Genomic DNA, 18,914 nt, shown 5'->3' on the forward strand with positions numbered 1-18,914 from the left:
CCAAATAGAACATTTCAAGCCCTTTCTAAAAATATATCACACTTGTGTATTGTACTGTATTACAAAAACATATTCAAGAGTAAACAACAACATTGGCAGCAAATTGGCAGGCTACACCAATATTTAAGGTGCGGTACACACCGACCGAGTGTGATCCGGAACATATTTTTTTCCGGATCCAGAGTTTCGTCGATTTTGTTTGTTGTTGACTGTCTGTGACATCAATCCCAAAACACCGTTAATTATTACTTCCGTAGTTTATGTATTTCAAATTTCGGCATTTTTGTTTTGTAAGAATATGTGCTGTGAAGTTTACAATAAAGATAAATTAAATTAAATTAAATTTTGACTTTTTTGTTTCGATCTTATGTAGATATATTGATTTTATGTAGGGTGCAAAAAAATTAGCTGATCAAACTTCAGGGTGTGATTTCACCCATGAAACTGAACAACTTTCCCCAAGGAACATAAGTCGAAATATGAGAAAAAAATTTACTCCTCCATACAAGTTGACTCAGCAGATGATGCAATTTGTATGGGAGGTCCAAAATTCTTTTCATATTTTGACCTATGCTCCTTGGGGAAAGTTGTTCAGTTTCATGGGTAAGAATCACACCTTGAAGTTTGGTCAGCTAATTTTTTTGCATCCTGTATATTTTGATACGTACTCTGACATAGGTAGTCGGATCCGGAGTAAACAAAAAAAAAACAAAAAAGCTTGCACTAAACGGCGGGATTCTGCGCTAGATTAATATGGTATGCCTCGTAGCATTCTATGATACACAGATTAACATTGCAGGTGGTACACCGCCATACCGTCGAGCGCTGCACTTTGGCAGCGTAGCAGAGCTTGCAGCGCTGTTTTTTTGTGTTTTTTCCTGGCATGTGCATATTCCGTATGCATGCCGCTGGTGCTGGTCGTGCCGCCGGTGCTAAAGACCGGGAAGGTGCTGCTGATCTGCTGCTTTGCAGCAGTTGCTTTGCCAACTGCAGGCGGAATTCACGGTGACGAAGAGCGTGAGTGCGGTTGTGGTTGAACATTACAAAAGCATTATGCACTGATACATTTACAAGTCGGCGGAAGAATTTTTTGTACCAGATTATGTTTCTTGATCTCTCGAGAAATGGGATAGGCAGACAGCATTTGGTCTTTGTGGTCGATGCCCCCCATTGAGAGATTATAATCAAGTACAACTTGCGGTTTATACCGGTAGTAACCGTATTTTTCAATTCCGCCGACTTGTATGGGATGGAAAGAGGAAATCATTGCCACAACATTTTTGTCCATTCACACAACCACACTCAGGTCCTTTGTCGTGCTGAATGCTACCTCACCCTGCTTCATGTTTTTTTTTGTTTTTTTTTTAAGAGTTTCGGGGACAAACTCTCGGTTGAGTCGTAGAGTACCCATCGAATCAGTCTTGTGCTGAACTTTTAGGATCCGAGACAAAAGAGGCGCATTATAAAAACTGTCCATTATTAAAGTATGGCCTTTATCAAAAAGTGGTCTCGTTAAGTTCAGCACAATCTGGGACGTGGCACTCTCCGGCTCGTCAGATTCTTGCCCGCGCTCTTCCGGCTCCCCGTCTTGTACCACATGTGTGTGGCCTTTGCCCGTGTAGACCTCCATCCGCCATAAATATCCAGTCCTGGATTCACATAATTCGTAAGACTTTATACCTACTCGAGCTCTTTTTGTAGCAATTTTTTGCGCAAATGAGAGGCGCCCCTTCCAAAGAAGGAGTGACTCGTCAATTGCTATATTTTGCTCAAGAACGTATAAAGACTTAAATTTTTTGTTTAGGTGCTCAATGATGGGCATGATTTTATCAAGTTTGGTGGACGGCACGGGCAAAGTGGCATTGTCTATAAAATGGAGACAACGTTTGATGATGACGAAACGGTTATAAGTCATTATTTCTTTAAAATTGCCTATTTGGAGTTCTCCAATCGCGGGATACCAATATTCTCTCTCCACATAATCTATATATAACCAGTGACTGTAACATTAAAACTGCTAAAAACCGTAGGATTTCGTCACTGGTCACGTCTTTCCAACGGCTTAATCTAGAATTTGGCTTGGATGGTATGGTTGACATTATTAGCTGAGCACCGTAGCGGTTGGTTTCGCGCACGATGTGAGCAATAATATCAGCATCCCAAATCTTGAAAAAAAAACATCTAAGGGAATTAAATCGGCGTTATCAAACGTTGGTCCAGTAGATGGCACAGTAAATGCTTCCCTGACAGACTCAAAATTTTCCGGCTCGCCTCGCCAGTCAAATTGAAGCAAATCCACTTCCGATCCCACCACGTTCCGAAGCTCTTGGTCGGCAGCATTGTCCAGCTCCTGTATCGCCTCATCTAACTCTTGTTCAGCAATACTGTCTAAGTCCATCGGAAAATCATCGATTTGTCTAAGTTTCAAGGAAATATCGATCATACCGACCATATTATCCGCCAACTCATCTTCATCTATTTCGCTGCCTTCGCCAGGCTCTATGAAGTCTCGCTCTATATCGATATCGATGTCTGTTGTAAGTAAGAAAATAAATTATTTTAGGATTTGGTTCACCCTATCATCTTATGGAGGCGATACATGAAATTCAAATAAAACTTTAAGTTACCCATATCGTAATTGCTTCTTCCAGAGCCAGGCGCTGTTTGAGTGCCGGTAGAAGCTGAAACAGTTATAAATTTTTAGAAAGTAAGTTGAAAGGAAAAGAAATATAGGTATTTTTTAAATGATATCATATCAACTAACAAGGTGTAAACCCCAGGAATTCTATCTCAGCTGGCAAGATATTTTGAGGCGATGCAGTACCATGGATGATCCCCGTTGAGGGCGACAATTGGATCTTGCGTTTCCTGTCAATAAAAAATTGTAGAAACTGTAAATTTTGTTTATAATTTGTTTTAGAATCGGCAAAAATTAATTTATTACAGAAACAGAATAACCTACTTTGCTTGAGATGGGGTCCCTGCAGAAGGAACGGCCTTTAGGAGGGGAGGGCATATCTCCTCATCCTGGGTGATTTCTGGAAGAAAATATCCGGCAGGTGTGCCCTCGATGTCATCATCCTCCTGCTCCGCGGTGGTAACTGGAATAAACAAATAAATAAAGTATTACGTAAGCCGGAGCAAAAACTAACATCTGCTATAAGAAGTTTTAGCCTTACCTGTAAAATGCTGTGGCCGGCTTATAGAGCCGGCAGGTGTGCCTTCGATGTCATCATCCTCATCCTCCTGCTCCGCAGTGATAACGGGAATAAAAAAAAAAAAAAGTATTGCGTAAGCCGGAGCAAAACCTGACATCTGCTATAAGAAGTTTTAGCCTTACCTGTAACATGCTGTGGCGGGCTTATGGAGCCGGCAGGTGTGCCCTCGATATCATCATCCTCATCCTCCTGCTCCGCGGTGGTAACTGGAATAGAAAAATAAATAAAGTAGTACGTAAGCCGGAGCAAAAACTGTCATCTGCTTTAAAAAGTTTTAGCCTTACCTGTAACATGCTGTGGCGGGCTTATGGAGCCGGCAGGTGTGCCTTCGATGTCATCATCCTCATGCTCCTGCTCCGCGGTGATATCTAGAATTTAACAACGAGGATATTTACTAGAGAGAATGAACACAACATAATATGCCTAACTTTAAACATGATTGAGTTTAACTCTGTTACGAATTCTAGGTTTTGACTCAAATGAGATTTTGACAGATGAATGAAGTACCTACGGAAATATTATTAATAAAGTATTATACATTTACCAATCGGGCGTTGCTGTTGCAATTCCCACGGCTGACGTATACGTGGAGGAGGGACAGTTGGTACCCCAGGTAAAAGTGGGCATGGCCTCCACATCCGCGAGTCTTCACTGCCTCTTCCTTTGCCCTTTCCCTTTACTCTTCCTCTTCCTCTTCTGTAAATAAATAAAAAAATGTTGACCTGATACCATGCACATGTTCAACCCTAACAAGCTTATGAGCAGTTAAAACATTGAATTTATTTCTAAGTTTACTTACTGTGGTTCTGGAGCATCTGGCATTTTAAAATTGCCTACTTGCTTTGCATCGCGTAGCCTGGACAGTTCCTTTTTTTGGTTCTCAGACAGCAACTTTTCATGTTTTTTATCCTTAAGCCTTGCCATCTTGGCGACTTTCAATTGCTCTGTCAATGAAGTAGGCCTAAAATCCAAAATTTTATGAATGAATGTTACTGGAACAATTATATACAATAAAGTTAATTTATATAGATTTTACCGTTGTGAAATTCCAGATGGGCCTGGAGAAGGTTCCACTGCTGGCACTTCTACGTTTTCATCTCCAAGACTAAACATAAAAAAATATTTTAGTGAATGTCGGAATTTTTACTTACAATTAATGATTTAGTTTGAATTTAATATTGCTTACGGTGGAAAAGGCAAAGATCGGGCACAGCGTGGCCTACGGCCACCCCTACTACCACTGACACCGTTCCGACCACCACCTCGAGCACCTCCGCGACCTCTCGCCGCTCCCAAGTCCCGACGTGGTCTCATAGCACCCTGACCACTTTGGCTTACAATTTCTGTATCACATGCAATAAAAAACAAAAAACCAAATAGAAAACAAAAAATAAAAACCAGCAGCAAGCATTTCACATTCACAAGCGGTAAAATTTAATAATATGGTCAATTTCGGACAAGCGTATAGAAAAAAAACCAGTCCGGAACGCACGATTACTCCGTCAGCACCTAACCTTAACTGCATATAAATAAAAAAACATTTTAAATAAGCCAAAGTAACGTTAAATATATTTTCCGGATTTCGGTCACGCGATCTCACGGTGTGCACGTAGCCTTAAATGCACCATTAACACTTGTTAGTCAGATTTTAATATTTCTGACTCAAAATGCTTCTAATTTTAACGTCCCGGCTAGAATTTACATGATCATAACGTTAATAATCATTTTGATAGTATTTAGAATTATAATACAACCCAAATACATCAAAATTGAAGATAAAACTATTACGTTAGCCGGGAAGCGCGCGCCAAAAATATACCGTCAACTTTATCGGGTTCAGAAAAGGACAAATTTTATGTTTCACGCTGAAAACTTTATTTCTACAGTTTAGTAGTTTACTTACCTTGATAATAATAAAAATCCAAGTAAAAATACTCACCGTAAGTATTTAAATTCTTCACAAATCGGCACAACACATAAATCACAGCACTCGCGAACCACACATTCGAAAATGTCAACTTCAACTTTGTTTTTTTTTATTTTTTTTCTAGGAATGGAATACGGTTTTATGGTTTTATTTGGTTGGAAATTTATCAAAGAAGCAGGATAGATATATATAAACACGCTAATGAAAGAGGAAGACGGATATAATTCATAAAACTAGAGAAAGGTCTAGTCGAAAGCGCTTGTAGACCACTAGTCCACACGGGCAATTTAAGCACAGGTAATCTTGTAGACTAGTGGTCTACGGGGCATATTAGGTGCAGAAAGTGTGTAGACTGGTAGTTTACGGGGCAATCAAGCGGCTAATAGAGAAGTAGTTTAAAGTCCATTACCATTATAATTTTACACATAAAAGACAAATGCACGTTCGTGATTTGGTAGAATTGAGACCTAGAACTCACGAACGTGATACTCGTTTTTCTAAATGATGATTGCACTTAGATTTTTTTCACTATTTTTATAGTTATCTGTGCGTTAGATTTAATAAATTTTTGCCATTATTTTTTTTAACTGAACAAAAAAAATCTCAGGTGCGAAAGGGAGCTAAACGTCCATTTTCCCGTTCCTTCTTTTGTTGTTTAAGAAATTCTTTTCACTTTGCTAAGACATCTTTAGGAAAATCTTCATTTATGTAAACATTATTTGGAAACAGTTTCTTGTTTTTGAAAAGTTGTATCTTTCGCCATTGTAGAGTCACTGACACAAGTATAGGTCTAGTTTTGCCTTCGTCTCTTTTTCCAACTCTGGTGGCGTTACTTATTTAACATTTGTCCCATGATTCTGCATTAGCTTATTAGCTCGCTGTTGTTTGCCTCAATTTCTTCTACTCCCACTATTTTAGATTGTTTTTTTCTAGTATCCCTTTCTAAACTTTGGGCCTTGATCTTCAGAGAGTCAATCGCTATTTTCATTTCTCGATTTTCCTCTATTGTTGGTTTTAACTTTTCATCAATAGTTGCAGAAATATTAATATTACATTTTCTGTTATAGTTATAGTTTGCTTTGCGAACTGTTCTTCCATAAATCGTGTTAAAGTTTGCATATACATGGTATATTTCGGATTCTACTATTTGGTAGGAAATGTTTTTCTGTTGGCAATTTTCTATGTCAGCGTTAATATTTATCCCGTATGGCGATACTAACTCAATAGTCAGAACGCCGGAAATGAGAGTGACAGAACACTACTCTTACCTTACCTTAATTGTTATTCCTTCGGATGAAGTACCTAGGTGCCCTAGAACACGTCACGTCACGTAGGTATGTAACGTCGCGTCTCCTCCGCGGTAGGTAGGTAGTTAGGTATCACATGCACTCACAAACACAACACTATGCTCTTTAAAGGTGTGTCCAAACATTGAGCAACAAGAGCGCGGCAGCAACACGCGGCATTTGTAGGACACATTTCTGCCGCGCTCTAGTTTGGACAAAGCCAACTAATGTTTGCGCGGCAGTACTGCGCGGCACAACCAAGATATGCCGCGCGCTTCTGTTGGCATCAGAACTAAAATGAAAGCGGTCGCGTGTGTCGTTGCTCTGCTTATTATTAAAAAAATGCGTAAAAGAGCTAAGAAGAAACATATTTTAATGAGGAAATGCTGGGTGAAACCACTTTTTCAACGGAGGTTACAGAATATTGAGTCAATAAATTATGAAATTAATTACCGGATACCACAGTTTTTAAGACTAACCTTGGAAGAGTTTGAACATTTACATAACCTGGTTGAGTCCCATATTAAAAAAGAAGATACGTGCTGGCGTAAAGCAATCACAACCAAAGAGAGATTGGCTATAACTTTACGGTATTTAGCAACAGGAGACTCCTATTCTAGCCTACAATACGCCTTTTGTGTATCAAAACAAACCATATCATCAGTAATACCCGAAGTGTGTGACGCCATAACAGCAGCCCTTAAGGATTTTGTGAAGGTAAGAAAGAATAATAGCGTTTATCATAATCACTTACTTTTATTAGGCTTAATTTCAATAAAGGTAGGTAGTAGTTTGCGCCAAATATAATTAAAAAAATATTAACTCTACGTATCTAGATCATGAATTAACTGTGTCAATGCAGATCCTGTATCAGTATGATTAGAAACTGTTGAGTCGGAGAGATCAGTCAATTGCGATGTGAAGTATCCAGGTCTTCTTTCTTCACTGTATCCTAGTGTCTGTTGCTGTAGATATCCCATATCAGCCTCATATATGATATTATTAATGGAATGTTTAACTCTTGTCAATGTAATTGTATCATACTTTCTTAATTCAGCCGCTATGTGCATACCAAAAGCAACGTATGGATCGTTGCTACATTGATCTTGTTTGCGCATTAATTCTATAGCATCTTCTAGCATTTTGTTTTCGGCATCCATAACAGAATCTTCAAGAGTACGTTTTGCTGGTTTCTTTTTACGTTTATTTTCAGATGCTCTTGAATTACTTTCAGAGGCATTGCTATTTGAATCCGTATTTACCGTTTCATTTGTGATTCCACTATTGCTGTTTGTGTCTAAAAGAGAGCTCTCTAGTGCCGAATCCTGAAACAAATAAGAAAGTTATTACCTGTCCCATAACTGGTCACGGACTTCTTAATAATACTTTTTTTTTTTCAGTTGCCACAGTCAGAACAAGAATGGCACGCAGTTTCTAAGGAATTCAACGAGAAATGGAATTTTCCGCACGCTATTGGTGCTTTAGATGGAAAACACATCAGTATTCAAGCTCCCTTTCGAAGTGGCACAGAATATTATAATTATAAAAAGTTCTTTAGTATTATTCTTCTGGCATTAGTAGATTCAAATTACAACTTTATGTATGTTAATGTAGGTTGCCAAGGCCGGATTTCAGATGGAGGCGTTTTTAAAAATTCCCAACTATATCACAAGCTGGAAAATCAACAACTTAATGTACCGGCACCGGAAATTTTAAATATACCCTACTCAAAAAAAATACCGTTTGTTATATTAGGAGATCAAGCTTTTGCATTAAATACATATATGATGACTCCTTTTGCCGGAATTCATGAAAAAGGTTCCAAGGAAAGGATATTCAACTACAGGTTATCAAGAGCGCGGCGAGTAGTTGAAAACGCTTTCGGGATAATGTCATCGAAGTTTAGAGTGCTGAGAAAAGTAATGATCCTAAAACCGTCATCAGCTAAGAAAGTAGTTTTAGCCAGCGTTCATTTGCATAATTTTCTTCGTAGAGATTATTTAGAACGTAGTACCAATATATCCACGAATGAAACAGTTTCTGCAATACAGAACAACCAATTTACGGGTACCAGTGCGACTGATAATCGTAATTTCTTAGCCAATCATTTTATAACAAATGGATCCATTCCGTGGCAAGATAAGTACTAAATAAAACTACACTTAATTTATTATTATTAGAAGGTGGTACGTTAAGATATGCGCCTAGGTACGTACTACCGCGGTATCATATGTTCTGCAGCCAACTAGTAGTTTGCTAGCTACACAATATTATCTGCCGGTTTGAAGGGTACTTACTGTAGCTAGTGAAATTCCTGGTCAATTGAGACTTAAGAACTAATGTCTCCGGGTTGGCAGCGGCCTGGCACTCTGACAGTGCCGCTGGCACTGTCGAGGTTCATAAGCGGCGGTAACCACTTACTGAAGTTTCGTTTGCCGCCATTGGGAATAAAAAAACGTTAGGTACCTACCATTGTATCAGATGTGTCTATAGGATTATTTTTATCGTGTAAAAAGTGAAATGCTTCGTAAGCAAACCATTTTGAAGTGTAAGACTGGTTTCTACCTGCAAAAAAATAATATGTACCCACTTAGTTTAAAAGAAAAACTAAAATAAATAATAATTGCGTTATGAATTCAAAAAGTATAGATTCGCCTTGTACCGCCAAATTTCGTGCCACAAACATTCAAATTGCTTTCTATATCTATTTGTCTCCTTCCCTCTTGTGATTGCCGAATATGTCTATCGCATTCAGTGCAATGCAAATGGCGTACCTACATGGCATGTTATTTTGACGTGTGAAGTATGACTATACTCCATCTATACTTTTTGAATATCATTGTTATAAGTATAGTAAGTAGGTCTAGATTTACAGCAATATTGGTATACATTATAATAATTATTAAAAGATTATAACTAACCCGATCCAGTTGTATTGCTTGTTTTTTCTCTACTCCTTTCTCGTCTATAGGAACTTAAAAGACTTTTCATTTTAGCCTTTAATTCCTTCTTGGGAAGATCAAAATTGTTGGCTATTTCATTCCACAAGTCTTCACGTTTATTTTTATTATGGTATTCCTTTTGTCGAGGATCCCATAACTCTTTAAAAGATCCATACATTTCAATTAAACGAATCGATGTTTCGTTGTCCATGTTTGTGCGCAGAAATACGTCCAAACACAATTACTGCCGAATGTTGACTAAGAATGCTCGCGCGCGGCAGCTAGCCAAAAGCGTTCGCGCGCGGCTGTCGTCTAAACAGAGCGCGGCGGGCCGCGCGCGGCAGCCGCGCTCGATTGCCGCTCGATGTTTGGACACACCTTAATAAGACATCATTATTTATTGTGGTTGTACATTGATAATTTTTAATAATTAGTCATTTTTATTTATTTATTTTAAATTTGGGTTCTTTGCAGCCTAAAACACAATACGGGATTGAATAAAATAGAATTTTGCGACAGGAAATTCCACTTGATATCAACTAAGAATTATGGTCTGAATCATCCCTCAAAGTTTTCGTTACGATGTCACTTACACCCAGTATATCAATTTACTTTTATTTTTAGAACAGTGATAGCGTAAGAGAGTACCTGTGAAGCAAATGCGGTTGTTGTATCACTAAAACAATGGCATGAACGGCTTGGCCATGTGTCTGTGGACACCATACGCAACATGGTATGTAATGGACTGCTTCTAGAGGTTAATGACCTCGGTGATTTCTTTTGTGAGGCTTGTGTAATGGGTAAGCAGCATAGAGTTCCATTCAGAAAAAATGTCAGAGCGGAAAGACAAGGTGTACAGTAACCTGTGTGGTCCTATGCATACAATATGTTGGTAGAGCACGCTATTTTATAACTTTTATAGATGGTGCTACTGGCTTCATCCATGTGGAGTTTCTGAAGCAAAAGAGTGACGCATTAGATGCTTTTAAGAGGTATGTACACCTGATCGAAAATAAATATGACAACAAGGTCAAGATCTTACACAGCGATAATGGCAGAGAATACCAGAACGAGCCTTTCAAGAAGTATGCTACAGAAAAAGGTATCGAGGTAGAATATACCTACTGCACCATATAATCTCGAACAGAATGGTAGGAGCGAACGAGCAAATAGAACAACCATGGAGAGTGCTCGCTCTATGCTGTATGCAAGAAAGCTACCTTTATATCTTATGGGCAAAGGCTGTTCTTACTTCAGTCTACTTGATCAACAGAAGATCGAAACAAGGGAAGACTCTGTTCGAGCTGTGGACAAGCGTAAAGCCTGATCTGAACCATGTGTGTATATTTGGATGTACTGCATACAAGCATGTTGCAAAAGAGAAACGGTACAAGCTAGAAGAGAAAAGGAAGAAGTTTATCTTCGTTCGTTATGACAGGAACTCAGAAAATTATACTGTTTGATCCACTGACAAGGAAAGTGACTGTGTCAAGAGATGTCAATTTTATAGAGAACGAGAGCAGTATCAGTAAGACTCAAGAAGAAGAGAAAGAATAGAGTGTAGATCTCGGCGTAGACGAAGTTGATTATGATTATGAGACTTTTGAAAAGTTTTGTAGAGAAAACGTAGAGAAAATAAATAGAGAAGAAGAAAAAGAGAAGTCTAGAAACAGAGAGAGTGACACACAGATAGATGAGGACGTTCAAGAAGCCAATGTTACTGAACCCACTGGTTCAGGGATATTAATGAGGAATTAGATTCTCATAAATAATGTCATACGTTGAAAGCAAATGGGGCTTTCGGGTAAAAGAAAATCCTGATGGAACGTGCAGGTTCAAAGCTCGTTTATAGGCTAAGGGGTACTCTCAACAGATGGGTGTTTATTGATTATCAAGAAACATTTGCTCCCGCTGTTCGTTATGTTACATTGAGGATCTTTGGTTAGTAGAGTATCAGTTGTATTTCAACTTTCTGGACATCCAATATTTGCATTGCTGGTCGTATAATACTTCAATTGGTGCAAAATCTTCATCACTGAATGCACTTGTGATGTTCTTAGCAGTGAACGCTTCAAAGTATGCTATCTTGGCAATTTTAGGGATATTGCAGATAGTGATCGTTTTCCCTGGATTTGTCTCGTGCCAATCATTGAAGGCTGTCTTCAATTTTGATTTAAATGGCCCAAATACCCCGACATCAAGGGGCAAGCTTGTGAGACGTGTGTGCCGGGAACGACAAGTAAATGATGCCATTATCTCTCATTATTCTTCTTTTAATAATCAAGATCTTTTATTTTCTCGCGAAATTTTCGCATTCTTGAAGCACTTGTTTGGCGAATCCAGTTCAAGAATATATCAACACTTTTTAAGTTGCTTTTCCACGCGTCACATAACCGACAACAGACAAATACTCTGATAGTATTAAATAGGAACGCATTTTTTAAAGTAAATCAATTTTGCACTGAGGCTAACTAATAAATGTTTTTATAAATTAACATTTATAACAAAACTGGGTAGTTTTGTTCATTTTTACGATACTTTGTGTTTTTGCGTCACGTAACCGACACCATCGATACGCGATGTCAATTTTGTAAATACTTTTACGAAATAACTCCCAGGATATCAAATTTGTAAGTAAATGATTAAGCGACAGCATAAACTATGTTTTTAAAATGTATGATAATCCGTAATTTTCTCCAAAAAGTAGAACAATGAGTAATTTTCATACTTTACGCAACTGCTATATTGTCCTCGGAACCGACCTTATTTTTATAACGGGTTTAGAAGTTATTGTTTAATTCAGGAGAAGAAATAGATATCTTAATTGTAAATGTAATCCTCTCAAATACAAATATTTGATACATTGTTTTAAATTTACGCGGTTATTATCATAATTAAAACACATAATAACGGGTTCTTACCGCGTTTACAAATTACAAATATTTGATGTTATAAAGTGAAGTGACAACCCGGTATAATTGCCCGCAACACTAAAGATCATTAAAACGATCGTAGCATAAAATAAACTGTTACATTCTGCACTCTTACACCCCTTTCACACGGCAGTCCAGTTTTTAACAGGATCCCGTTTTCTGCAGGATCCCGTTTGATGGCGAATATGTTTATATGCTAGCGTTCACACGAGCATCCCGCATGCGGGATCCTGCAAAAAACCGATCCGGTCGAATTGTGCCGTTCGGTTTTGTCACTAGTAACTGGATCCGAAGTCCAGTAAAAAGCGGGATCCCGTTTAATCACACATATATTTTAATAGCGGTGTTCACACGGCTTCCTGCGTGCTTTTTACTGAATCCTGCAAAACTGAACTGCCGTGTGAACACAGCGTCCATTTTAGCAGGATACCGTAAAAAGCCGATCCTGCAAAACTGGACTGCCGTGTGAAAGGGCTGTTATTGTGAAGTGACAACCCGGTATGGATGCCCGCATCACGTTTACGAGTTCACGCTGATTAGAAAAGTTACAGCCCCTCAAACTGCCCGCAATTCCAACTTAGACGTGATATAAACTGCGTTTACATTCTTAAACGGTAACCCTTCGAATTACCCGCAATAAGAATACATAACGCCAATGCATATAATAAATAGTACAAGCAGATGTAACTAACCTTCTTCGATTGACGGTGCATTCCTCGATGATGTAGAAGACGTATCACTATGATTTTTCCGGGCTTTTTTTAATTTCCTTTCGAGTTTCTTCATTTTTTTCTTGATATAATCGTAATTGTCGTCACGTTCACGCTTCCTTTTTCCCATATTGAAGAACTTTACACTATTTAATTATTGACTTGAAAAAATTAAAGTAATACGTGCGAACCGGCGGCGGAGCACAGTACTGTGAATGACGAAATGTGGATTACTGAGTGAGCGGGAAACAATCTACCCGCCACTTTTTGTCATTTTTTGTTTTATATTTCTCAACTAAACAGTGCGATAAGGCGACACCGTATGTGCTACTACACGTATCTTATGCTAATCTCGAGGACGAAGCACGAGTATAATTCATTATCACGTTAAATCTCGACAGCGCCATCTATATTATTTTTGTAGAACGTAGCCTGGAAAGTCCCTCATTAACAATAATATAAAAAATACAATAGCTAAGAAGAAACAAATAACAAAATAAGAAATAGCTGGGGAAGGGTGCTCAAAACAGGTACACTGTCCAAAAATGGTCGGCACCTTTGTAAACGCGTACAAAGATATTAGCGAATGTGTGAGTGCGGGGGAAACACCCGAACGCGTACCGACAGGAATCAGTTGGATCGAAGCGCCGGAGTCGCGTGGTTTCGAAAATATCGATAAATGTTATTTTGTCGGATTTATTAAAAAAATATCAAGGTATGTAAATGTTAATTATTCGAATGTGATTTGTGCTGCATATCATTGATTTTCTGTGTGTCATTATGCATGAATACAGCTTATAATTATCAAAATAAGTGTGCATTTGGGATGCAGAATTTGAGGTTATGTTGTTTAAGACCAAAATGTTGACTAAAGTACAAAGAGGGTAGTGGTAAAGCGGGTACCCTCTTTAGGCATCAATGAGTAATTCAAGAAATTATGTAAAATATATACTAGTCAAAAAATCGTGTTTATTCAAGATTTTTTATTCTAACAATATAAATAAATGAAATATGCATTATGATATTCTATTTTACTGTAGCTTTATGCCGCTTCAAAACTACTTAGTAATTAACATAGATTTATTAACTTAGCAGATGGGTCAGAGGTACAAGAGGAAAACACAACAAGCCTCATGGGATGTTTCAGCAATGAAAGCTGCCATGGAAGAGGCGAAAAAGATATCTGTTAGGAGCGCAGCTGTAAAATATGGTATAAATTTGTCGACGCTACAAAGACATATAAAAAAGACTGAACGCAAAAGACTCTCGGCAGGTTTCGTGGCGTGTTCACAGAACAGCAAGAGACTGAGTTACTTGAATACGTATCTCACATGGACAACTTGTTTTACGGTCCGACCAGATGATGAAGATATATAGATAGATGAAGGGGAATCTAGAACAGATTCTACTTCACTTGATGCCCTTCGAGAATCAGTGACCAGATCTAAAGATGGACTCCGAGAACTACGTTCAGCCGAAAGTCTTCGTTCAAAAGAAATGGTAGCACGAGCAGTGCTTGGTGAATTTGCCCTCCTAGTGTATGATTTTTTAACTGGTCTTGATAGTCTCTTGTCATATTCGTTTGTAATTGAAGTTTTTGCTGTTTTATTTTGAGAAGCAGGTTTCTTGGTATTTCCACTTAGATGGGGTGAATTTGCTGTTATTTCAATTGGTTTAGTACATTCAGTGTCATCCTTTTGGTTTGAAATTAAATCTGTACCAAGAGGATCAAATTCGTTTACGGCTGAATTGTTACATGAGATCATATATTATCTTCTTCAAGAACTTGCAATTTTCTTCCTGGCTCTATAATTTTGAGAATTCACCCTATTTCTCTCTTTTAATACATTTCTTTGATGCTCTGTCAGATCTTTACAAGATACTATCTTTTTTGAGCTTTTTTTCTGTAGTACCTTTCTCTGTCTTTGGCTTTAAAGTGCTGACTATAAAGTGCTTCACCACTGTCTTTCCTGCTCACACTGTTTCTTTCTTTGAAGCTTTTCTTCTCTGCTTAACTTTGTTTTGCCCTTGTGTTTCATTACCTGCAAAACAGTTTTAGTAGTTTTACTATAAAATACATTTATACAGTAGTAAAGAACAGTAAATCCTCATAACTGAGTGGAGTGCTCTTAGGTACATATTAATGTTAGGGGGCTAAATATTTGTCCTCTTTGGCTAGGATCAGAAGAAATGTCATTGCAAAGAAACCGACCTAATAACTGTTCAAGCAGATGATGTGTGTAATGTGCACTAATTTATCTTTAGAGCAATTTCCAAAAACATAAAAATCGTCTACATATAATGCTATTATAGTCATCCTTTTATCAAACCTACATATATAGACACAAGGTTCACATTTGCTCTGTTTAAAATTATTATTACACAACAGCTGATGTACTTTTTGATTCCACATTCGACTTGCTTGTTTTAAACCATAAATGCTTTTAACAAATAACACACTTTATTTTTATCTGTATCAAAGCCTTCTGGTTGTTCCATGAAGATATGCTCGTTTAAGTCACTATTTAAAAAAGACGGTTTCTACATCAAAATGACTAATTTCCCAATTAAATTCATTAGCTAAGGCAAATAAGGTTCTAAGTGTAGTATGCCTAACGACAGGCGAAAAGGTGTCACTATAGTCCACGCCTTGCTGTTGTGAAAAACCTCGCGCTACTTTTTTTTTTTTTGACGTGACTTATTGTAGATTTGCCGCAGATGGCATTAACTACTTGGCCGGACAAATGGGGAGCGCTGAAGGCTCTCACCCGGTACAACGTTTAAGACAACAGGCCTGAGGGTGCCCAGTTGGGCGCGAACCTCGGCTCAGGGCGTCGTCTGAGAGGAAAAATATTTGAAAGAATTAATCGACCCTCCTCGCGCTACTAAACGAGCTCTAAATCTATCCTTACCCGAGTCGTCTTTCTTTAGCTTGTAGACCCACTTACATTTTATCATGTGGGCGATCAACAAGACTCCAAACACCATTCTTCATAAGAGCATTATACTCCTTCTCCATAGCAAGTCGCCAATCCTCCTTATATAGCGACAGCATAGCGTCCTTATAAGACAGAGGTTTCACCTCATTATGAACCAGCAAAGACAGATCATAATCCCCATACCTGAGTGGAGGTTTGCCGCGAGTACTACGTACAGAACGTGACGAATCAGTTACCGAACCAGGTACCTGTAGGCCGGAACTAGATTCCACTTCCCCTCGAAGCGACGACGGATCAGGTTCTGAAGAGCCACAGTTCAAATTCTCAAGATTTGGACTAGCAGCAGCAGTTCCCGCATCATCATCACCAGTAAAGTCCGCACCTGACTTTTCTCCTGTAGTAGATACACCCAACTCTTCCTGCTGAAGTCATCCGTAAAGGTCAGCATATATTTCGCACCGCCCTAACTTCGAATCGGCATCGGTCCACAGATGTCCGAATGTATGAGCTCAAGACCACCAGTGGCACGTTTGGCTTCACCAGAGCGAAAAGCTTTGGATACTTGTTTGCCCTCTAAGCAAGCCACACACGCCGGTAGCTTGTGTTCTTCATTGTCCTGTTCCTTCGCTAAGCAAATACTTGTAGTTAGCCATACACACACGGCTCTTATTATTCTTAAAGCTTGTTAGCATATTCTTGTCCTTGACCATGTCCACACACACTGTCCACAACAAAGTCTTCTTGAGCAACGGAATAAGCGCTTTCGGTGACATTAAAAGCCTTCTCAGCCTCTGCATTTTCTTTCTTCTGTTTGCGAAGCTTAAAGCATTTGTTCCGAACGTGTCCAGGCTTCCCGCAGAACTTATAGACAACCTTCTTCTTAACAAAGTAGGCATTTTCATGCATAGTCCCTTCGTGGTTGCCATTCTTTCGCATCTCTTCTTGAAGAAGACGTGTCCGGACCAACTCGCTAGAGAGAGAAGAACTAATCCATGCTGTTTCCAAGTTACTCACAAGAACATCATATTCGGAAGGTAAGCCAGATAAAAGGATTTCAACAACCTCCCCGTCTTCAATAGTTCTTCCAATATCAGACAGTTGTAAGACTAGCGTCATGACCGCATTTATGTATTCTTGCATGCTCATAAAGTTCTTAAAATCAACACGATGAAGCTGTCGCAACAACAAAACACGACGGTGTAGCCCCCGGTCGTCAAACACCATGGCAAGCTTTTCCCATGCATCACGTGCTGACACCGCTTCACGTACATATTGGTAAAGTGACGTTTCAATACTTAGGCAGATTCTGGCCAATGCCCTTTGATCCTTTTGAGTGTCTTGAGTCGATTGTTCGCTTATACAACTCCATAGGTCTTCAAGAATTAATGTCATCTTGATAGAAAATTTCCATGAAATATAATTGGCCGAGCCACGCAATTTCTCCATGTGTACTCCGGCGCCGTTGCCAGTAATAGCCGGCTGCCTAGAAGCAGTGACGTTGATATTTGGCTATGATCGCGACATGTTGTTTTACGAAATAAATCCGCACGCTCTCTTCCTCATCCCTTTTTCCAACTTCTGGGATTCTAATATTTTAATATATATTTAAGTTCAAGCAGATGATGATGTGTGTAGTGAGCGCAGTGAAATCTTGGGAATGGGCGAGCGTGCGGAAGATGGAAATAAAACAATTCACGTCATCTTCTCTTCTTGTATTATCATAATCCAAAACCAAAAGTCTCAATTTTCACATGTTTGTTTAGATAAAAATGAGATTAAATATTTGTGTATACGTTAAACTTATGTGCTACATGGCGGCCACGGAAGGAAGGAAAGGCAACGACAAAAGATCAGCGTGCATAGACAAATTAAGTTATTATTTTAAACTACAATGTACGCAATGACATTACAATCATATAGCCTAGTCTGACATTCATTTAGTTATATAATTAATAAATATTATTTATATCATTGTGAACCTATTAAACCTTTACTTGATAAATGTAAGGCGATCGAATACCTATTTTAGACATAATCCATTAGCCTTCGACAAACTAAAAATGATACAACGTAACTTAAAAAAAAGAATTAAAGCTAATTCAACATGTTGATACCAGATGGAATAGTTGTTTAGATATGTTAAGGCGGATAAACGAAATAAGAGATGAACTTACATTGGCACTTAATCAAAATCCGAATGCGCCACATCACTTAACTGCTGATGAATATACTTTCTTAGATGAACTCAAAAATATTTTTGAGCCTATTGAATCTACAACAGAAACTATATCGGGTGAAGAATATGTTACATTATCGTTGATTATTCCGCTGATAAAAGGAATGTTACTACATTTCGCAGAGCTGGAAAGAGGATCGATGTCAGATTTTGCAAGAACTGTCTTAGAAAATATGAAAACATCCGTAACTACGAGATTGAAGCCTTATGAAAACAGGTTTCCTTGCATTATATCAACCCTATTAAATCTACATTTTAAAAAAACTAGAACTGACGCTGAAATTGAAAGAGCAATTCAATATGTCCAAAAGGAACATTCGGCGTATTTGTGAACATTAAGTAATAAATCATTGCCACCATGCGGAGAAGGAAACAACGAACTAGAAAGTTCATCGGAGGAGATAGAAGTCCCAAAAAAATCTAAACAATGTGATTTTCTTTCTTTTTTTCTACAGCTACAGAAATCCCACTGCAGACGCAATTGTTGGCATTGTCTGTGTGCATATAAGCTCGTGCTAAATAAACCTAAATTAATTAATTTTAGTGTTTTATTACTCCAAAACCATAACAGTTTTGGCGACGAGAAATTTGGAAGTTGCAGAATATTAAATTACACAAAAATTAAGTGGATTAATAACATAATTATTATTCTGAATTGATAAGCAACAGTGTGAAGTTGGCGCGATTTGCAACCGCATTCCTAAGTTCGCTATGTCAAAAATT

General features: G+C 38.3%; 1 protein-coding gene and 1 pseudogene across 1 annotated transcript; both read right to left on the minus strand.

Moving 5' to 3' along the window:
* Positions 1-19: 19 nt before the first annotated feature.
* Positions 20-7,059, minus strand: LOC126369977 (uncharacterized; annotated as a pseudogene).
* A 108-nt stretch (positions 7,060-7,167) lies between these two features.
* On the minus strand, positions 7,168-9,551 carry LOC126370431 (uncharacterized). The gene is made up of 3 exons (XM_050015267.1): positions 9,353-9,551; positions 8,902-8,996; positions 7,168-7,756 (listed from the first exon to the last, which is right to left on the minus strand). Exons 1-3 carry the CDS (start codon positions 9,549-9,551, stop codon positions 7,256-7,258), a joined length of 795 nt encoding a protein of 264 aa, XP_049871224.1. The 3' UTR covers positions 7,168-7,255.
* Positions 9,552-18,914: the final 9,363 nt, after the last annotated feature.

This window comes from Pectinophora gossypiella, chromosome 10, assembly GCF_024362695.1.
Source record: "Pectinophora gossypiella chromosome 10, ilPecGoss1.1, whole genome shotgun sequence".
Classification (NCBI taxonomy): domain Eukaryota; kingdom Metazoa; phylum Arthropoda; class Insecta; order Lepidoptera; family Gelechiidae; genus Pectinophora; species Pectinophora gossypiella.

What these genes read in the sequence shown, in the direction of transcription:
- LOC126370431 (XM_050015267.1), bottom strand. Translation starts at nt 9,551, where the DNA reads ATGTATGGATCTTTTAAAGAGTTATGGGATCCTCGACAAAAGGAATAC. An exon ending in AAGCAATACAACTGGATCGG is followed by an intron (nt 8,997 to 9,352) that starts GTTAGTTATAAT and finishes ATTTTTTTGCAG; the next exon opens with GTAGAAACCAGTCTTACACT. An exon ending in TAGACACATCTGATACAATG is followed by an intron (nt 7,757 to 8,901) that starts GTAGGTACCTAA and finishes TATTTGTTTCAG; the next exon opens with GATTCGGCACTAGAGAGCTC.